The 22,972-nt window shown below is 32.4% G+C and overlaps 2 protein-coding genes across 12 annotated transcripts in view; one reads left to right on the top strand and one right to left on the bottom strand.

The window, feature by feature from the left end:
- The window catches only part of SLMAP (sarcolemma associated protein), a 131,581-nt gene that overhangs the window by 63,177 nt on the left and 45,432 nt on the right, over window positions 1-22,972 (top strand). For 3 of the 11 annotated variants that reach the window (XM_011371780.2, XM_023537647.1, XM_011371779.2), the window contains 8 exons: window positions 2,981-3,076; window positions 3,332-3,403; window positions 4,717-4,857; window positions 5,865-6,002; window positions 7,079-7,247; window positions 7,335-7,385; window positions 7,899-7,949; window positions 13,210-13,272. In XM_011371780.2, the coding sequence (XP_011370082.1) occupies window positions 2,981-3,076; window positions 3,332-3,403; window positions 4,717-4,857; window positions 5,865-6,002; window positions 7,079-7,247; window positions 7,335-7,385; window positions 7,899-7,949; window positions 13,210-13,272 (781 nt within the window). The remainder of the gene's footprint in view (window positions 1-2,980; window positions 3,077-3,331; window positions 3,404-4,716; window positions 4,858-5,864; window positions 6,003-7,078; window positions 7,248-7,334; window positions 7,386-7,898; window positions 7,950-13,209; window positions 13,273-22,972) is intronic. The other 8 variants (XM_023537648.1, XM_011371782.2, XM_023537650.1 and 5 more) reach the window with 6 other exon arrangements.
- Window positions 15,312-17,589, bottom strand: LOC105299867 (60S ribosomal protein L37a-like; the record flags this gene model as incomplete). The annotated part of the gene is made up of 1 exon (XM_023537634.1): window positions 15,312-17,589. A coding segment is annotated over one exon (378 nt), but the record flags the coding sequence as incomplete, so codon positions are not given.

The following is a 22,972-nucleotide window of genomic DNA, read 5'->3' as shown; positions in this document are numbered from 1 at the left end:
ACAAAATTAAATAACTTAGGTTTAATTTTGCTATTTCACAAATATCTACTAAAGAAATATTGGTTGAATTCAAGTACAAAACAATTTAAAGAAAAAAGTATTAAAAATAAGTTAAGAAAGGATAAAAAGATTCAAGATTGTTAAATCTAGAGAAGATAAGATTCTGTACAAGAGAAGTTTTTTTCCTTCAAATATGAGGAAGTTCAAAAATAGTTCTTTATCTATAGATGACTTTTAAATAAAATTAAACCTGGAGAGATTTGGTTGCTTAATATGATAGTAATAGCAGATAATTATATATAGTACTAATATGCCAGATTCTAGGGCTTCACCTATATTAATTCATTTAATCCTCGGAATTCTATAGATATGTACTTTATTTTCATTTTTATAGATGGAGTAACTGAGGGACAGGGAGGTTAAATAATTTATACAATATCACATACCTAGCATGTTATAGAGCTGGAATTTGAACCCAGACAGTCAGATCTCAGAGTATCTGCTCCCAATGACTATAGTGTGCTGCTGGTTCTAGGAGAAGATTTCTTGATAGGATACATACTTGGAATGGAAGTTAATACTATATTTAAAGAGCTATATAAATCTCTAAAAAGGAAATAAGTGGGTTTTTTTTTTTTTTGTGGTTTTGATAGATTTGGGCTGGATTATGATTCTTCTTATTTTGGTGAAGGAGCATGGTTAAGGAAAACCCTGGCTCAGGAATTTAGAGATTGAGGTTTTTATCTTGGCTCTGCTGTTCAATGAGTGTTGTGACTGTGGGTGAGTCATTTTACATGTGTAGGTCTTCCAGTCACCTTTTGTTTAAAACAATAGGACCAAACCAGTGATCCTGGGTCCCTATGTTCTTTTTTTTTTTTCCCCCTACATTCTTTTATAGGAATCAATCAGTAAGAGAAATTCTGTGAATGTAAACAGAAAATTATCAATGTATCAATCAAATCTTATCTTCCACTGGACGTAATGGTGCATAGAAAAGCCTTACAGACTTGCAGTTTAGTAGAGTGTTTAAAAACATAGACTCTAGCCAGAATTCCCTGAACTCGATCTGTGGCTTTAACTTCTAACCTGTTGAGAAAATTGTTTAACCTTTTTGTGCCTCATCTGTGATATGGGCATAATAATAGCACTTGTCTCACAGAATTGTGAAGAACAAACGATTTAATATATGTAAAGCACCTAAAACAGTGCCTGGCACTTGGAATGTATGCCATAAATGTTAGCAGTTTACCATTCAATAAGAAGGCACATTTATTGGCCTAGATCTATCTTACATTTGGAGATGGTAGTAAACTTTGAGATTAATTTAGTCTAACCTTCATTTTTCATATGAGAAATATAGGGCTTATTTCCCAATTTACACAATTGTCACTAGTCATTGTGGACTGTGAAAGTACTGCCCTGACTCAACTGCAGTACTTTCTCACTTTCTTGTCAGGTCTTTAAATAGTCATAACAGGCATAATCTTTCACTGTTCTTTATATAATTCTTTGAGAGAAAATTTTACTGCACTGTCTTTTCTGTGTACATCTTTTTGAATTGCTAAAATTCTAATGTAAATTATAAATCTTTTGAATAAAAAGTGGGGTAGATGCATTTCATGACTTAAAACTAAAAGCCTATTCCTGAAAGTGTTAGATTTCTGTTAAGATGTGGTTCATGGAGTTATGAAACTCTAAATGGAATTGAATAAGAAAAAAGTGAAATTACACCATCTAGTGGAAAGAGTGGTTATTTGTTTTTTTGTTTTTTGTTTTTTTTAAGTAAAACTTTTTGCAGCATGAATGTAATTTCCTGAATATTGGGAATGTTCTAGAAGTTTAAAATAAACTTGGCAACTAGTCTCTTGTAAGCTTGTTTTAATCCAGATTCTGAGGCAGTATGCTTTTATTAGATTCTTTAATCTATACTTTTAGAGTTATATTGAAAAACAGTACCTCTGTCTAACTCCAATCATTATTTATCAAGGATGTGGAAAACAATAAGTGCATGCTTTAAACCTCAAGTACTGTATTTGAGGCATATACTTCTCTATTAAGATGGCTCAGAGGTATTAGGGTAGTAAGTGTTCTTCTTTAGATAATGATAGAAATAGAAGAAAGAAAAATTTAAAGATGTGCCAAAACCACAACTGAATGCTGTGTGAGCATTTTTACCTTGACTTCAAGTTGAAGGAGAACTTTTTAACAGCTATCAAATGTTAACAAGTGACCAAGAGATAAGGCTTTTCTCGCCAGTGTCTTTCTCTGTAAAAATATTCCTCTGGAGCTGCCAGGTAATTATATAACTCTTTGATCCCTTAATTACATTGAACCAGTACTTGGTGGACTCTTACTTACGTTAGCATATTTAATTGCTGCCAAATGGTATACACTTGGTATGCAGAGAGAATCAGAACACCTGAAAATGTAGTAGACTATGTGAGTGAAGCAGTCTCTCTTTTAAAAAATAGTATATGCACATTTACATATATAACATTTTAAAATGGAAAAGTTAAGATATTAATTTTAGCTGTTATATGCCCATGCAACTAAGCCATTAAGACGTATTTGCTACCAACCAGATTGTTTTGCCTTGATTGGGATGAGTTTGTTCTGGATTGATTGATTGATTGATTGATATCTATAAAATGCAGGGTTAAAATATTTGTTGGATTCTTCTAATATAGGTGTTTTTTAAAACTCATACTTATGAATTATGCATAAAAAGAAAACAAGATGACTTGTTTTCTGTTGTAGGGAAAGTTGCAGCTAGAACACCCTTACAGCCGTTCTTACAGCCCAAGAAATGAGGTTAAAATGATGTAGCTTATATATATTTTACAAAGTAGATTTATCAAGTTCGAAAGTAAGATAGAGTGGGATGTAATATGAGAGTATTTTCAGAATGTGCTAAAAATTTATTGTTTTTCAAAGGAATCATGCTGAGTTCATTAAAATATCTTGTGATTTGTAATATTAGGAGGCCTTACATCGGGAACAGATGTTGGAACAGAAGTTAGCCACACTTCAGAGGCTACTAGCCATCACCCAAGAGGCTTCCGATACCAGTTGGCAGGTATTCTAATTGCCTTTTTATTCAAGAAGCATGTAAGCATAGTTTAACATCCCTTAGATGTTGATTAAACTAAAACTAAAATTTCGTAGCAAAGACAGTTACTTCCTAATGAACAAATATTGAAAATTTAGCATTTTACACTGGATGTTGGTCAGTTTTATGATTTTCTATCTTTTTTAGCAATAGCAACCTTTTTGATATGTGTCATTTTTAATTGCTCTCGGGTTTTATTTATATTTAATTTTTATTCAACAGGCTTTAATAGATGAAGATAGACTGTTATCACGGCTAGAAGTTATGGGAAACCAATTACAGGCATGCTCCAAAGTAGGTATTAATCTCAAGTACATAAAGAAAAATGCATAATTTTTTATGTAGCATCATTTCTTTGTCATTTTGAGTACATGCTAAAACACTTATGTCTTTTAAATCTTTTGTCATTATGGGAAATTTCAAATATATATGTAAATAGAAAGAATTGTATAGTGAATATCCATATTCAACTCTGTCTTTTTTCCATCACAGGTAATATTTATTGGAGAATCTGGGTCATTTGTCCTCTAATTTCTCGCAATCGGGATTATTATTTAAACATTCTTCTCGCTTCTCATCCCACACCATAAATTGGTAGTTTGATCTATAGATTTGATCTGGTTTAGGTTCAGTTTTCTTTTTTTGCCAACCCACTTCATTTGTGGTATCGTGCACTCTGACCAGGAGACCCATAATGTCTAGTTGTCTTTCTTTTGAGGCAGTAGCAATCGTTGACGATCCTTATCTAGATTCATTATTTCATTAACAGTTACAAAAATGGTGATTTTGTAATCCTGTCATTCTTTCATTTATTATTTCAATATTTCTATAAAGGGGAACTTCTCATAAACCATTTGGTTACACCAAGGTACATTTTCTTTAGGAAAAGCAGAATAAGCGATTTTCTCTCTTTATTTACTAGATTTCAAAATAATGAATTTGTTTCTTCTTATCCATCAAAGAAGAATCATGAACTGTTTTTTCTCCTAACCTAGATTTAAATATATGTAATGTGTTTTGACTTATTACATTTTTTTTCTTGTTGATGTTCAAATTACCCTATCTTTGATCCATAGGAACCTCCTCATGTTTGCACCTGAGTCTTTTTGATGGAACTTTAGCAGACTTTGATAGTTTTCTGCTGTCATATCAGACGAGATGTTCCAAGCTCATCTTGTACATTTCCTGTCTGAAACTTGGAATCAGCTTTTTTCCCCACGGTGCTATTCCTTTTGGTTTAACCATTGTTCTAAAATGCTTGGGCCTTTTAAATGTAATAGATTATTTTTGCCCACAAATGTAAGCATTATGGCTTACAGAGAATATGAAAAATATGAGAGTTAATTCATTTTGTACATTTAAGAGAAATTCTAAATTTCCTGTGTGGTTTTTTTTTTCCATTAGAAGTGTGAATTAATGTATTCGTGGAGGCATAATTTACTAATGCACCTTTTAAATACAGTTTCAGTTAATACCCAACATCATTTGTGTTTGGAAGTACCCTAATGTAGAATTCAAAGAGTATCATTATGTGTTATTTTTCCAAATGGTAAATACTTAAAAAAAAAAATAACTTGGCTATAATTACAAATATTTTTTAATTCTAGAATCAAACAGAAGATAGTTTACGGAAGGAACTCATAGCATTACAGGAGGATAAACACAACTATGAGACGACAGCCAAAGAGTCCCTGAGGCGTGTTCTTCAGGAGAAAATTGATGTGGTTAGAAAACTTTCAGAAGTTGAGGTAATTTAGTTTAACAAATATTAAATAGTATGAGTTTTAAATTTTATCCTAAAATTACAAACATTTCAGGACATTTTAAACTTGGGTATTATTATATAGCTAGGAAATGTTTCCTGTCTGTCAAGTGGGAAAGAGCAGTATGCTATTTTCATTGTCAGGAATCCTCAGCATTACTATGTGAGTTCTGGTGCTTATGGTCCCTAGTCAGTGATTAAGGAAATAACAGCCTAAAAATCAGGGAATTACTGTTTGCACTTTGCTTAGGATTCATCCTCCAACAAAGACCTATTTGTGCCATTTTTCCAGTTGAAGATAGTCAGTATAAGGCAGAGAATTTGCACCAATTGTTCTTACTTTACTCATCCTCCAGAGAGGAAAACCACTGCATCTTAACTTTGGAGGTTCAAAGGGTAAATTATTTCTAAGGTCCTTTCTAAGCCTTTTACAAATAATCATAATGTGATTCACATTGCTTTAAAAACAACCTGATTGATAGCATAGGTTATTCCTTTGAAATAATGCAAAATTACAGAAGTTATCTATTGCTGGGTTTAGTTAAAATGCCCATTGTAAACTAAGTGGTAAATATACCTTAGTATAAGGATAAGTTTCTATAATGGCCCCATCTCATATGGCTGATTCACTATCACATCATTAATTTGACATGCAAGGAAAGAAAGTTGCTAGTTGTCTTATAATATTGTTATTAAATTGATTGCTGGGTATTATTAAACTTGCTTTTAAGAATTGATAGGCTTAAAATATCTTCAAGACTAAATAGAAGTCATACTCAGTGGCCTTTAAAAGTGTAATTATATAGCATCCTCTCCTCCTTGTCCCTGTTTTTTTTTCTTAGTTGTATTTTCTGTTTTAACGTGTACCTGAAGTATTTAACTCAGGCTTACGTAAAGTCCAGGGCAGATGTTGATTTAGAGCAACTCTTTTTATAAATTGAATTTAGAATGTGCATTTATTCTCTATCAATTGCCTGTAAACTTGAATTGCAGCGAAGTCTGAGTAATACAGAAGATGAATGTACCCACCTGAAAGAAATGAATGAACGGACTCAGGAAGAATTAAGAGAATTAGCCAATAAATATAATGGAGCAGTTAATGAGATTAAAGATTTATCTGATAAATTAAAGGTATGTATTTACTCAGCCAGAAAGTTATTAAGTTAAATGTCCCTAGCACACTAGATAGCTTAAGTTTAGGTATTGCTAAATAGTAAAATTTGGTAATGGTTGAAATTTATAGCAAACATAAGATGCTTGTATTCCATTTAGCCCAACCTCATTGCCATAGATAATTGGAAGTCTGTGAATGCTGACATATTTCCTCTGAATGGAAATAGTACTTCATGATAGGCATCTTTTCATATATTAGAGGAAGTAGATAAGAATCAGCAAAACCCATGATATTCAGACTTTTTTTTTTTTTTAACTTACATCTGCTTATCTTTAGGCATTCCCAAAGGCAGGGTCCAGATATGTTAGTGCTGAAACAAGCCCAAAGGGAACCTTAAAATGATCTGCTTGAACCCTGTATCCTCCAACGATAATGTTAACTTTGCCTCAGCTGCAGCTCCCTGTAGCTATAGGACATTTAGGGTAAATAAAGATAGACCAGACCATAGGTAATGGCAAATTGGTCCTATAAAATGTTATAACAGAGTTTGTGAAGACCCATCTTTATATAATTCAAACCATGAATTGAGTAGCTAAAAGGTACACATTTGTTAGAGAAGAGAGCATGCCTCCCCTCTGTGCGGATGGGTAGCCTATAATCGTTTTAAAGGTTGGTCCTATTAAAAGGAGGTCATTTTGAAAAATGCTTATTACCATCATTCCTTTAGCGAAACATTTTTTTTTTCCATTTCAGAATAAGTTACATTTTAGAACTTAGAAACTAATTGAAACAATAGTAATTTCAAGAGAAAACTTATTTCTCTTTTTTAAAATGTGGAGATTTTCATTTTGACTACTTTATCTCTAATGTATTGAGTCTGCTTGCTTGATACAATTTTTTCTTTCCTAAGTGATATGGAGGCATGACCCCAATGCAGATCACTTTTGACATCATTTTAATATCTACAAATATCTTCTAAAATATTGAATATTCTCCTTAGAAGTTTTGTGAATAAAAATAGTCCTGCTTTAGGCCTCTTAAAACAAGATAAGTTTTTATTAAATAACTGAACTTTCTATTTCTTTATCAACAGGTAGCAGAGGGAAAACAAGAGGAAATCCAACAGAAAGGACAAGCTGAGAAAAAAGAATTACAACATAAAATAGATGAAATGGAAGAAAAAGAACAGGAACTCCAGGCAAAAATAGAAGCTTTACAGGCTGATAATGACTTCACCAATGAAAGGCTAACAGCTTTACAAGGTAAATTAGCTAACCCAGAAATTGATTTGATTTGATTTTTTTTCTTTTTACCTGTGAAATATCTTTTTCTTGGACTTTTATTTACAGTACGGTTAGAACATCTTCAGGAGAAAACTCTTAAAGAATGCAGCAGTTTAGGTAGGTGTCATCAAATTTCATATTTAAAGGTGAACTTTATCATTAAACTTTTGATGTTTACAGTATCACATTGTGTACTTGTATTCTTTAAGAGTGATGTTTTCATATTAGGTATAAAATATCTACACTCTTTCAGAAAATTTCCTTTAAAAATATGCTTGATTACCACCAGTGGGCACCATTGTTTAGCCCTTGAAATGAATGAAATTTCTGCATCTGAGACATTCTACTTAGAGATGTTTAAATAAGAAAAATACATGAACAGTAGGATCCCTCCCCCGCCAATTTTTTGAGGTTCATTGGAAGGCTAGCTACTATTATAGCAGTTGTAATCTTTTCTCTGAGTTAAGAGAAAGAAGATAGCAAGTTGAACCTTCTTGTAAAAAATAAATTTAAAGTATCCTTATACAGTCTTAATGTAAGTAGGAATTCAAAATGCCATGGTTATACTTTAGACTAGTTTTAAAGTAATACTTTCTTTGATCAGGCAATGATACACTGTCTTAATCCTAGGGATACAAGTTGATGACTTCTTACCTAAAATAAATGGGAGCACAGAAAAAGGTAGTGTAAAAAACTTAACTATTTTTCTTTCATGATATTCTTTTACTATTTAAGCAGGATAGAGAGGTCAGGGTTTTAAGGTTTTAAGTGTTTAGAATGAAAAGCATGCTGTTCATAGGCCATTGAGTCTCTTTGTTTTGTAATTCTTAAGACTATAATCTATTTTTAGATATCCTTTGTTATATGGAAATTTCAGTTATTCAAATGATGCAAGAGTAATTTAGCTTTTCCTCCACTTTATTTTTCAAAGAACCATACTATAATCTTCTTCCATAAGTACTGCTTCCTGTGGATAATTAGCCCCCGTTTTTAATATTTATGCCTCAGCCATGAGCATACTTAACAGTCCATTAAGCCCTTGAACATGTATGTCATAGAAACTGCTTTCTTTATCCTTCTGTCTCATAGATCAGAGAAAACAGGGTCAGTCATTTCTGCCATCTGAAAAATCTATTATTGTTCTTGGTAATATGACACTTCTTTCTAGATAGCTTAGATTATCTCTTGCCAAAAATCTATAGACACTGTTGATTTTCCTACTACTGCATGGTGTACTTTTTACCCAATGACTTCTAAATTACTTCAGTCATGATGATCCTTACATACTCTTCCCTTCCCCATCCATCCCACATTAATTGAACACCAACTATGTGCCAGATTCTGCATTAGATGCTTGGAGTATAGAATGAATGAAACTGTTTTCTGTGTTTGCAAATTTGTATGCCTTTCATCTCAGTTTTTATACAGAAGTTAATGGAAGATATCAAGGTTGATACTCAGAACTTCTTATTAAATATTTTTTTCATGTATCAGGTGATATCTTTATAGTTTTGGGGCAGCAACCAAACTTTGATAAAGTTATGTGGAACTTTTTGTTTTGTTTTTCTTTGGTCAGTTTGTTTTGAATTAAGTACTGGCAAAATTGGCTCAAGTAATCATCTATATGTAAGCTGCAAGGTCAAGACCTAATATTGAATATATAGTAAACTTTGAAACTAAATTTTTAAAAAGTTTCATTAATCATTGTTATTTGACTATTCCGTATGTTTTATAAAATACATTGACATTTTAAAATTACAGTTTGACTGAGTTTCAACTTGAGAATTTTTAAAGGTGTAGTTTATATTCATTGTACCAGTATAACTAATTTCTGTTTATTAAGTATATTTAGCAAACGTATGTAAAATGACAATGCTAATCTTCTAAAAGCTTGTCATCCTTAATTTATGTTTTCTGTTGTTATTGTCTTTTTTTTCCTCTGCATGAATACTTTTTATTCAAATCCTTCACCCTTTTAACTTAAGCATACATTTGTTAATATTAGTGTTAACTCAAGCTGGGAACATTTTTTCCTTTAGTTAAGAGAATTCTTTTATATATACTGAACCATCTTTATACTAGTTAGAATTGTCAAATTACTGCTTAAAATATTTTTTTTCCCAATTTCAATAGATGTATATGATAATAGCTGTAGACAACTCCTTGATTTAAGACTAAATAAGATATTTTGAATACTTTAAGGTATTCCTTACTATAATTATTTTTCCCTTGCTGGTGTGTTTTTTTTTTAGTGGTGATAAATTGAATAGTGTGAAAGTGACTAATAGGAGATTTGACTTTGGGTGGTAAACACAATGCAACATACAGATGATATATTATGGAATTGTACACTTGAAAACTATATAATTTTATTAACCAATGTCACCTCAATCAATTTAATTTAAAAAAAGAATATCTTTAAAGAAACAGTAGTAAATATCTGGATATTCACAAAAGCTTCATTACATCAGGCTTAGAGTGGATTTTGGAATATGATGGATCTATTCTGAATCATTTGTTATTTGAGATATAATAATAAACCAATTATTAAGTATTTTAATATTATCAAAATCTATAGCCATAATAGGCTACCAGATATGATTTTAACTAAAATTACTCTTTAAATAGTAGAAAGAGAACCAAGTATAATTATAAGAGAATATTTCAAAAATATTTCAAAAATTTCAAAAATATCTGGAGATATTAAGATTAAAACTTCTCTAGTAAACCCCATTTTTGAAATTACTTATATCTAACATGCTGCTATAAGCACAGGTTTATACTGTAAATTTTAAATCTTGTCTAATAAGCATAATTTGAATATATCTTAGAGGATATAGAAAAATGCTGCCTAATAGAAATATTATGAGAGCCACATACATAATTAAAAAATTTTTTTTGTCATTACATTAAAAATATAAAAAGAAACAGGTAAAATTCTAGTAATTATTTTAAATAATACAGTTAATTTTTTACAGTTATTGGGGCGACATTAGTTAATAAAATCAAATAGATTTCAAATGTACAATTCAATAATATATCAACTGTGTATTACATTGTGTGTTCATCAAAGTTAAATTTCCTTCCGTTAATTTCCTTCCAAAGTTAAATACTTGTCCCCTTTTACCCCTGTCTACCTCTACCTCCCCTACTTCCCTCTAATCCACTGTTCATGTCCATGAGTCTCTGTTTGTCATGTTTATTTGTTGCTTTCCGTTTTATATCCCACATATGAGTGAAATCATATGATTCTCAACTTTTTGTCTCACTTATTTTGCTTAGCATGGTATAATCTCAAGATCCATCCATGTTGTCACAAATGGCAGTATTTCATCTTTTCTTACGGCTGAGTAATATTCCATTGTATATATGTACCACATCTTCTTTATCCAGTCATCTGTCAATGGACATTTTGGTTGTTTCCATGTTTTGGCCACTGTGGACAATGCTGCTATGAACATCGGGGTGCATATATCTTTGAGGATAAATGTTTTCAAGTTATTTTAGGTAAATACCTAGAAGAGGGATTGCTGGGTCATATTGTAATTCTATTCTTAGTTTTTTGAGGCACCTCCATACTGTTTTCCATAGTGGTTGTATCAGTTTGCATTCCCACCAGCAGTGTGTGAAGGTCATCCTTTTTCCCCCACAACCTCTTTAACACTTGTTATTATTTGTCCTGTTGATGATAGCTATTCTAACAAATGTGAGGTATCTCATTGTGATTTTTATTTGCATTTCCCTAATTGCTACTGAAGTTAAGCATCTTTTCATATGTCTGTTGGCCATTTGGATGTCTTCTTGAGAAAAGTATCTGTTCAGGTCCTCCGCCCATTTTTTAACAGGATTAATAATAAAATTGATCCACTATATCCAAAATATTATTTTAACATGTAGTCAGTATTAAATGATTATAAATGAAGTATTTCACATTCTTTAAAGAGCTCAATAGCTACATGTGGCTAATGACTATTGTACTGGACAATACAGTTATAGACAATCAAAATCCATAGGAAACTCATATGTATAAATAAAACACATTTTAAGTATCATGGTTCTCTATTATGTTTATGGATCCATCTTTTTCTTTACATTCCTACGACCCTATTAAGTATCTTAGACACATTATTCTAGTCCCCACTACACCCCCCGCATAAGTATCTGATTCCTTTTGGAATATCAGTGACATCTTTTATAGTTTTGGCGAGCGAGTTCCCAAGAGCCAGAATTTAAGTAATGGAGTATTAAAAGTGTCATGATCTAAATCCTTTACATGTCTTATCTGAAAGATGTTTTTTCTCATGTGTCTTAGGAGATGCCTTTGTGGAAGTCATATACATATATACTTAATCTTGTATTTTATCTAAACTAGTGAAGTAAATATTTTAATGTAAAGTCTAGATGTTAAAATCAGAGTAGACAGAAGGATGATTTTTGGCTTGGTGAGTGATGGTGGGATGCCCTGTATTAATAAATGTCATCTAAAGTCCTGTGATGTTAGTTAGGTTTCAAATAAGTTTTATAAAGTCTTTTAGTTAGGTTAAAATTTGGTTTTAAATGAGTTTTCATATTTTACAGTGCTGTTTGTATAGTTTGAGTTCTGAAAATATTATAGCTTAATAGGATTTATGTAAAACAACTTTTTATCTTGGTAATTACTATTCAACTGAGGGCTCGTATTTGGATTTTTTGGCTCCAGTTGGCAACCACTATTTATTGGATTTTTTTTGTTAAATTTCAAGTTTTTGTTGCATTGGATTTTTTTTGTTAAATTTCAAGTTTTTTTTCTTTTCTTTTTGGGGCTATATTGTGTCTATTCTAAGTATGTAATGCATTGGTTTCTAAAACATGATTTTTAGCAACTTCTCCCATGTTTTTGTCTTATACTGATGATGACTATAGGCTGCACACATGTAACTAGATAAAGGATAATGATAGATTTGAGAATGAAGGTAAAGAGGAGGGCTGTCAGTAAGGATGTCAAGAGAGGTTGATGAGTGATCAGAGTAAGAGATGCTTGCCTCTTAAGCATAGTTGAGATGAAGCGGGATGAACTGGGTTGAGATAGAGAAGAGAAAATAGACTTTAATGGTTTAAGTGGTGCTAACTCACTGTCCTCTTTGACAGATTTTAGTGCTTTCACACTTTCCAGATAGTTACCATGTTAGAGTATATTTTTAACATTTGAACTTCCAAAGTCTGTTTGGCAGTTTTGAAAGCTACAAATATATAATTGAAGGATGTTATCCAGATTTAGAAGTTAACTCTTTAAGTCAAAGATTATAAGAAAAAAGCTGAAACTTCTATTCTACTACTGTGTTAGAGTCTGATCTTATGCACCTAAAAAACAAAAACAAAAACAAAAACAAATTCTGTTTGACCTGAGCAAAACTATTTACCAAGCTCTTATTTTAAAATGTGCAGGCATCAAGTTTAATCATTTAGGCAGAGATAAACAATGTAATATTTTAAATGTATATGAAGTACAGATTAAGTGTGACAAAAAGGAGAAGACTACCTGTGAAATGAAAGTGTAAGAATTAAAATATTGCATTAGTTTCTTAAAATTTTAAGGATTCAGTAAGAACAAATGTAAAAATTTGAAAGTATTTAAGTTATTTAAGCTCTCATGGAGAAAGGTGTATTTTAAAATGGGAGAAACTTTTTAAAGCAATACATTTCTAGGTTTTCTCGAGCTCTTTGGATAGAAACTACACCTTTAAAAGCTAACCATTCAGAGTATAAATTAATGATTATTGAATTACAATTTTCAGTCTTTTAACTCCAAAATATGTCTGCTGTTAGTATTAAAATATATTAAACTTTTATTAATCTAATTCAGAGTTATCCATGTTAAAACGTTTCAGTTTTTCTACCTTTGCTGTTGGTTTTCAAAAACAGCAACAGACTATATCCTTAAAGGTGTTTCTTTCTTTATTAGAGCACTTGTTTTCAAAGAGTGGCGGGGACTGCACTTTTTTTCATCAATTCATAGAATGCCAGAGTGAGTACAGAGTATTTTTCACATTGATTTTAATGAAGTTAGGGGCTAAAATTGAAAAATAACAGAAAAAATTAAGATCTCAGTGTGTTTTTTATTGTAGCAGTGTACAAAGAACCATCTTCAGATAGTAGTGAACTTTTTCATACTGTTTATGTTTCTCTCTTTTGAGAAAAATATTTCTGTTGTACTCTCCTTCACAGATGGAGGTGAACACTTCATATTGCCCATAGAAAAAGAGGAAGTTTGAAGCTCGTTAATTAAAAATTGGTATTGAGCAGGATATAAAATAGAATGTCAAGAACCTATACTTTCTGTGTGGCTACTTAAGAGAGTAGTACTGTTAACCTGTTTTAATTTAATTTAGTTTTATTTTTTATTTTATCATTTGTTTGTTTGTCTGTTTATTTATTTATTTTTACATTAACCTGTTTTAATTAAACTCTAATTCTGTCACAGATTTGGATTTTGAGATTCTTAAATAAATTTCTTAAATGATTAAGTGAAGCCATAAAAACAGTGACTTAGTTTGGGCACTCAGTTATGAAGATGGCCATAACGGTAGCAGGTGTTTCTAGAGAAAGGAGTAGCAACAGATTGTCCTATAGTCTGACATCAACTGCCTACCCTAAGGAACTTATACAAGGATATCTTTAATAATATCTTAAAGCTAGATAGATTTGCTTTTGAGGTAGACCTCTGCTGAATTCTGAACAAAAGTATCGTGATTTTTTCTTACTTGAAAATCACGTGGCTGCTTAAATTTGTTAGTCATGAGGTTGAGATATTCTTGATCTTGTTAGTGACAATTAAAGGTCACTATGTGTTGTATAGTTCTTTGATGATATTTGTACTTTTTTCTATCAGACACATACGTTGTCAGGCATTTTTCTCTTCCCATTAGCGCTCTCTTTTGAAATGAGTGTTTTTCCATATTTTTATGCTCACGAATTCATTTAGTGAGTGTGTACACATGTGCAGTGTGCCTCTTACCCCATCTCAGGAGCATTTGGGGTTTGTAAGGGTCTTACATGGCAATTAGAGCAGACACAAACTCAGCAGATTAAATATACTCCTTAGAGATGCTTTTAAAGGGATTTTACATAATAATTTAGAAAAGCTTCTGTTTTTGTCCATTTTAGACACTATAATGTTGCATATATAAGTTTAATATTACTTTGAGGCAAATTATTTAACAAATATAACATTTCTTTAACTTTTAAAATTTTTTGGAAAAAAAATTTATAAAGCAAAAATATGTGCATCTCTTTGTTATCTTTTGTTATCTTTTTATTACTTTTGTTATCTTTTTATTATTTCACTTTTAGAAGAAATTGGTACCCACTGAAACCAATTAAAAGCAGAATATATAATCGAAAGTATAAATCTTTAGGACTTTATACTTAGTTTTGTTGCATGCGACCACTTATTTGAGCTATATTTTTATTTATTGCACATATTTACGCTTTCTTCAGCCAGCTATATGTCAGAATTGTCACTTGTCATGTATGAGAAGGTACAGCTTTCTAAGAATAGCAAGGGAATGATTTTGCAATGTAGACAGGGTGACAAGTGGAGTCCTCCTTTATCTATTTGCTTTAAGCACCTTGGAAACTATTTTATAGTTTAGATAGACCTGGAATAAGCTGTGACAGGAACAGGTGATTTTTTTGACAAGCCGAGGAGTGATATTATGACCAAAAAAGGAATATGCTTACATATCATCTTTGTCTCTTCTTTGCATTATACCCAACGAGTGATATAGATGTGTTTTATCAGTCTCAAGGTGGCCCCTTCTGTATATCCTTAGTTGTAGAAATTCTGTTCATCTAAACTTCAGGCAATTTTCAATGATGGTTGTTCTGTAGTTGTAATTTTGGTGTCATGAGAGGAAGCAAACACAGCATTTACCTACTCTGCCATCTTGACTGGAAATTTTATATGTAACCATTTTTTAATGTTATCTTTATTTTGAACTTTTGAGATTTATATTTTGAGCCTAAGGAAGTAAGAACAGAGAACTATCAAAAGAATGTTTTACTAACAGTTCTGGAATCATTTAAAATATTATAAAATATGTAAAATATTTAGCTGTAGTTATAACACAGAATGTTTAAGTAAAGAAAATGATATTTGGAGGCCTTTATCGAGTCACAGTTACTGGGAGAAAATGGACCAAATAAACAGTCAGAATTTATGTAAATTACAACAATCCTCTCAATAGGGAAATTAGCCAGTGAAATGTTTACGAGAACTATGTAATGACGTTGGAAAATGCTAAATGCAGTACATGGGTGAGGAGAGGAGTGAGTATAAAATCCTGTACTTGTGAACAAAAAATGAACCAAGGAGCAGAAAAAAAAAAAAAAATGCAGATATTTCTAGACATCTGAATCCATTTGGTCCCTAAGTGCAAACAGTGAAAGTTGAGACTATAAATTTAGCTAGGAATGAAGCCCATTATCTGAATCTGTTTGGTTTCTGAGTTTCAGTATCAAGTTGCTTAATGAAGATACTAGTTTTATCTCATTTTTTCAAATATTTTTGGCTCTTAAATTTGGATAGAGTTGGCATAGTAAGGGTTATCTTTGGTTGAATTTGTTATCAGAAGGGAAATTTTCATTATTTTATAACAGGTTGCCATTATAGAAACTGTTATGTTTAATAAGTATTATGGCAAGCAAGGCAATTTTAGCAAAAATCTTACACAAATGAGCTTTTGAAACACTTGGATTATTTTTTGTCAAGCACATACAAACTTTTTTACCATTATTTTGATAGATAGGCATCTTGAACTGATTTATGATCTTGAACATGAAGTGCATATTTGTGAGCAGTGAGACTTCATATTCTTGTTTCCAGTCTCTTAAAAAGCAAATATTAAATAGCTAGCTTTCATTATTTACTGTACTCATATAGAATAAATTCACCTTTATTTTAAAAATTAGAAAGCAAACGATTCACTTCTATATTTTTAATTTATTGAGGTTTTTTTTTGTTTGTTTGTTTTTGCAGTTTATGTGTGTGAATCCATAAGAGACAATTTGGTTGTTGACTCTCTCAGTTTTAAGGTGATTTCAGGAAATTAAATGAGTTGGAACACATTTCAATTTGTTTTCCTTTTATGGTAAAATACACTGTGTTTCTTTTAATTCTTTTTAGGAAGAAAACTTAATCCCAGGCAAAGAGATTAGATTTTGAACAGATTTAAATATAACTTTTTGCATAATTCCAGAATCGTGAACTAAATTTTCTGTATAAAAATACACCATATAAAATCTAAAATTAACCACTAACTTTAGTAAAACTTGATATAAAGCTCGAGCAATATTTCCTCCTTCAGTGTTTCAGGAATGAAGTTTGGTTTAAGGAGGACTCTACATTTGATGTTCTCTGCAAATTTTAGTTACTTCCAGTTTACCACAAAACTTAATGAATATGTTGAGACTTTTGTCTGCTGAAAATGCTTTCTCAGTTAAATCGTGTATCTCTAAATCTGTTTCATACATATTTCTTGAACTTTTGTCACTTGGTTAACTTGTATGCTGAGTGAAAAGATAAAGTGTAAAATGTGAATCTAAGGACTTAGATCCCTGCCATCACTTCACGGGCATAGAGTGAAAGACAGCCTTCTCTGGATTGCTGCTTGCCCCTTTGATTTCTCTTGCTGTCTTCTGCCTGGGAGAGGGCAGAGGCATTATTGCTGGGTGCCAGAGAAATTTTCCTCTGAGATATACTTTGTAGAGATAAACTGTGCCCTACTCCAAGGGCATCTCCCTTTTGAAGATGGCATTAACAAGTGCCCTGAAATAAACCTCATGTCTTTATATTCTTAATCCATGCTTACTAGGAGACTTAATGGTTTTTATTTATTTATTTATTTATTTTTACACAAATTAACTCATTTATTATAGGCTAGCAGTGTTTCAAATTGTGGCGCTTCTACCAGTCTTTGAATTCCTTCAGTCTTCTGATGGCAGACTTTACTGTTAGGGCAGAAGTGGTGGTGTAGGTCCAGGCACCACCAGCTACCATTTTCATGCAGGAACTACAGTGACAGATCCCCACAGCTTGTCTCTTCATCTTGGTTTTGCCACAGGAGCAAGTGTATTTGACATGCTGGCTGATTTCTATTCTCTTCACTATTTTCCTGAGGGAGGTGCCATAATGGGTCTTGTATTTACCAATGACTACGACCTTCTTGATGTATTTAGCCACGTTGCCACAAACTCGGTTGGAATCCAGAGAGCCGGTTTTTATTATTATTAGGCAAGAGTCTAATTTTCTTGATATTTCATGTCTTATTGGTTTTTTCCCAATTTAAAAAAAAATTCTTTCCTTGCCTCCTACCCCCATTTTGAAACTACAGTCACTCCTCTCATTCCTCCTTCTTTCTCTTTCTCTTCTAAGGCTTTGCTCTCACACAGAAATTGCCTTATTTGGAGTAATACATTAAATCAGTGTTGTTCTTGTGACTGTTTACTGTTCATCACTTATGAGATCAGCCTCTATGAACAATCTCTGAATTATTCTGATTACATATTCAACTTGAAACAGTCTTAAATTTTTTTCATTTTTTAAACTTTTATTTCTCTAAGCCAAAGCAGTTTATGACAAAGAATAGAAACACTTGGTGTGGTTCCCTCCCGGCTCATAGTAGTTTATGCCCTGTCCCCATTAAAGGAAAATTCTTAAGTTTAAATTAGGTGTTGCTAATTTTCTGTTTCTTTGTTCTTAGAGTAGTTGTCCAATCTAGAATATATTGGAGAGTTTTTGTTTGTTGTTTCTATGAACCAGTCATTTCTCTAGTCAGCTAGCTTTCCAGCTTTCTACCAGATTTCCTCCCAATATATAACAGCACAGAAGATAGTCTTAAAATTCATGCCAGTAGTGATTTAGTATGTAGATTTTTTTTAAAGATCTGTTTTCATATTCTTGAAATTAGTCAAGTCATTTAGTTTTTAATCTGCCCTTGAATTCCAAATATTTTTCCTCTTTTGTTCTTCCTTATTCTTAGGTTTTAGGACAAATAGCTTCTGGAACTGTTTTTATGAAAATGCAGACTATGATAGCAGGAATTGCTTTTGCTAATTTTATTTTGTTGCAGAAATTAATAACCTTGTGAAACTCTGTATTATTAAAATTAGCAACCTCACAGGACCTCCCCCGTGAGGTTCTAAAGCTCTATTTTTACTTCGAACTGCTACTCTCTAAAGGGAAATTGTTGGCTTGATGTTGAATGCTGATTGTTAATTTTTACTTTGATCGTATGTTGATGTTAATTCTAATCTCAGTTTCTTTGCCATTTCTCTTTAATAACTCTTTAGATGACTTTAGCTTATTTTCATTTCTGATGTTTAGAATAGGATCAGAGGAATCTTGATATGAATTTTGATTTGCTCCCTCACTAGTAGTTATGACTCTGGGCAGTATGACCTCTTTAAACTTCAATTTCCTCATTTATAAAGTGGGATGGTAGTACCTAGTTCATAGGATTATTATGAAAAGTAAATGAGATGGTATTTACTGAGCCCTCTAAGTAATGCCTGGCACACACATTACTGATAGGTAGAAAACTTACTTGGGGTGGGAGGCCGTGGGGAGAGGATTTTAGTGGGAGCTTTCTTATTGAAGTAACTTCTTTTCCTCCTTTGCATTCCCAGTCACAAGATAGTGAAAGTTGATTGATATAGCTTTATTGTTCCTATTAAAGTAATATGTTTCTGACACTCTAGAAATTAACTTTTTAATTACCAGTATGCGTGACATTTTAAAAAGTTGGTCTCAAGCACATTATTTTGATGCCCTAGTCATAACATTATTTTGATGCCCTAGTCATAACATTATTTTTTGAATGAAACCTAACTTCAAGATTTAGAAATATTTTCCACGTTGGCAGTACAACATCAGATTATATATTTCTTTTATTTTTGTCTACTCTTCTGTCAATTTATTTAAGATCCCTAGGCAACCGATATCAGTAACTGATAGTCAATACTGTTTATCTTCTGCTTTCAATTGGTTGTAGCTGTTAAGTGAGGAAAGTGAAGATGTTCTTCATTTAAGAACTGAATCCAGTTCTTAAATTGTAGCTGTTAAGTGAGGAAAGTGAAGATGTTCTTCATTTAAGAACTGAATCCAGTCTAGGCATCCCTGTGCTCCTGTTGAGCTTCTTTTGAATACATTGTTTGTGTTTTTTTAATTTTTATTTTGTGTGTATAGTAGTATATTTAGTACATAATTTATTTTTATAAGCCTAGAAATAAATTTGGTTCTGTTCTATTCAGACTTTGACAAGATTTGATCATGTTTGCAACTCTACCATATGTTTTCTGACTAAACTAAGTGTTTAGGTGATGATTCTCAAATGTCAGACTTATTATACCCATCAGTTCTACTCCTTGGTAGGTTCCCTACAGAAATGTTTATGACATATGTATAGGTACAAATTTAAGAATGTTCACATCTTCATTATTCACAGTAGTTCAAAACAACCTGAAAGACCTTCAGTAGTCAAATGGATAAATACATTGAGGTATATTGGGTGAAAGAAGCCTGATATAACAGAATACATACCGCAGTATTCCATTTATATAAAGTTCAGAACCACTAAAATTATATTGTATTATTTAGCCATGCATATTTGGGTAGTGTGACTATAAAGAAATGCAAGAAATTAAATACCATAAAAGTCAGGATTGGAAAGGGGAATGTGGAGGCTCTGGGGGTGGTGGTTAGGTTCTGTTTCTTAATTTGGGGTGTAGTCTGCAGACATTTGCTTTAAAAAATTTTATTAACCTGTGCTTTTGTGTTTCATGCCTCTTTTATGTGTTGTTGTTTTTCACAATATGGTTTTAAAATAGGGGAAAATGAATAATCGTTTCTCTAGAGTATCCTTCAAAAAGAGAATTTTCAAAAAGAAAGAAAATCCTCTACTTTATCTTTCAGTTGTGCCAAGGCAAATAGCTCTTTTAAGACCTGCAGTTATCATTACAGGGAAGTTCTCTTTTGAGTCTCTGAGGGGTCTCTGACTTTAGTACTCCTAAAGAATTGAAGTCTCCACTCCAAGTTTGAGAACCAGTGGTTAGGAACTTTTTTAAAAACACTATTTTTTTCTTCTTTAATCCCAGGCCACTAATGATTCACAAGATTTGATAAAATAACCTTAAATAATTTCAATATTGATAATAGCAGCAGTTGATTATTATTTAGCACTCATGTACTAGTACTATTCAAAACCTTTTATATGTATTTGTTAGTTTTAGAATGAGAACATTCAAATACTTTTTTCAACTTTGGACTCTTTAAAAATAGATGCTCAGTTCATGCATTCATTCATTCACCAACTATGTATTAAGTATCTACTATGTATATACCAGGTGTAATTTTAGCTGTTATGGGTATAGAAATGAACAAGACAAAGCTTTGCCTTCATGGAATTTACATTTTCTTGAAGAGACAAAAACTAATAAACTAAAAATATGTCAAGTAGTGATAAGTCCATTGAAGAAAAGTAAAAGAATATAAGTCAGTAGAGAACGAAAGTGGTAGTGTGTGGGATTTGATCAGAGATGCAGCAAAGCTGTATGAGTTGTACATGTATCTGGGGAAAGGGTGTGTGAGATAGAAATTGTTTGAAAACCCAAAGTGGATCTGAAATTGGAGTTTTAGAATAATAAAAATGCCTTTAAAAAATAATAAAGGACCAGATCATAAATATTTTAAGCTTTGCAAGCTATAAGATCTCTGTTGCAACTACCAAACTGTGCCATTGTAGTGGAAGCAGCCATGGTCAATCTGTAAATGAATAGACCTGGCTGTGTTCCTATAAAACCTTACCGAACAGGCAGCAGGCTGGATTTGGCCCTGTGAGGCTGTAGTTGGCTCACCCCTGGGTTATATCATATAGACCATGTAGGTCACGGTAGGGACTTCAGATTTTGTTCTAAGGGTGAGAGAGTTTTAAGCAATAAATTACTATTTATGTATGTTTATCATTTTTAAAATAAAATATTTAGATATTCAACATACTAGAGGAAGTTTGGAATGGCTTTCAAAATCTGTGTTTATATTATTTTTTTATCTGCTATATTCATGTAACAAACATTTGTGGAACCTGTATTTTTGTCGGAATTGTTAGGAATTAAATTATTAATAAGATACCTCCCTGCTTTCATTAAGACTCTAAATTCCTAGATTATCACTCTTGATAATCTTTGAGAAGTACCTAGTACTATACATGATGCATAGTAAATATTTGAAGGAATGACTATATAATTCCTTAAAGAGTTCATAGTATTTTGGAAAAGGTAGACATAAATAGTTGCAATAGCTTAACAGAGATATGGATTAAAAGCTCTGAAAGAGAAGAGGAGAGCAATACCAAATCCATCTACAGGAAAAAGGAAGAGAAGATAAATTCCATTTTAGACATAGTGAGATTAAATTCCTGTGAGATTTCTGGATGAAGATGTTTAGGAAGTAGTTAGACAATAGTGTTCTGGGACCTAAGAGAGAAATCTAGACTAGGCATCCACATTTAGAAATTATTCAAATGTAGCAGGTTGTTAATACCATTAAAAAAGAATTTTTGTTGTTGACAGAGATCTTGAAGACTAACATGTATTTAGATCACAAACAGAAGAAAGGAAGGCCAATGAAGCATGAAAAGGAAAGAATGAGCAAGCACATAAAAGAAGTAGGAATGAGTGGTATCCTAGAAGTCAAAGGAAAAGAGTTTTAAAAGAGAGGCAGTAATTTTTTGATTTAATATGGTAAATGAAGCCATTCATAGTAAAAGATTATAAAAGACAAAAAGAATAGGAGTGGAGACTATAGCAGATAATAGATGTCAGCAAAATTTTGGAAGATATAAAACAGATAATTGAGTGGTAAGAGATTTGGGTTTTTATTCTTTTATTTTAAGGGCCTGTGAATGGGGAAGGGTGAAGGAAGCCCCCCAAAATCAAGTTAAAACTATGGCTCAGATATCAGAAGCACTCATTACCTGTCAGGCAGGGCAGGAGAACAAGGTGGTATTGAGAGCAGGTTTAAAAGTTTGTGTAAGGAATTGTCTGACTCTCATTTTTCTTCCCCCAGTCCATGCAGACAGACAAGTGTCTCTTTTCTCCCATATAAAGACTGAAGGTTTGATCTCTGGAGGTGAAATGGAGAGTCTCTAGACTAGGATACTTCAGGCATGGCTGAGGGTGGGCAATGAGCATCTTACCGGAAAAATAAAGTGGGAAAATCAAATGAAAGTCTGTATATTGAATCAGAGTGCTGGTGACCAACTTCACACTCTCCAGAAAGGAGCTTGAGAGAATTCTACTCCAGGGAAACTGATCAGACCAAGAGAAAACACTGATACTGACATTTGAAAGTCTCCAAACAACCTGTCACTGTGTGTGTGGCCTAGCTGATGCTGGATAGCTGCTCCAGTGACCAGGTTCTTGTCTTATGCCATGAGAAAGAATTCATGGACACAACAAACAACAAGTAGGAAAGCACAAGTTTTATTAAAGCAAAAGTACACGCTTAAGAAAAAAATACCAGCAGCCCTAAGAAAGAATCTGCCCTGAGCTTTCTGAATAATGGGCTTTTGTTTTCTCAGGAGTGAGGGGTGTCCCAAGGCTATCCATCCTGCCTCCTGGCCTTGGCTTGTTTCTCATGCCACCTGGAGGGGAGGAGGCAGCCCAGGGCC

This window comes from Pteropus vampyrus, unplaced genomic scaffold (assembly GCF_000151845.1).
Source record: "Pteropus vampyrus isolate Shadow unplaced genomic scaffold, Pvam_2.0 Scaffold195, whole genome shotgun sequence".
Classification (NCBI taxonomy): domain Eukaryota; kingdom Metazoa; phylum Chordata; class Mammalia; order Chiroptera; family Pteropodidae; genus Pteropus; species Pteropus vampyrus.
This window is presented reverse-complemented; position numbering and strand designations above follow the sequence as displayed.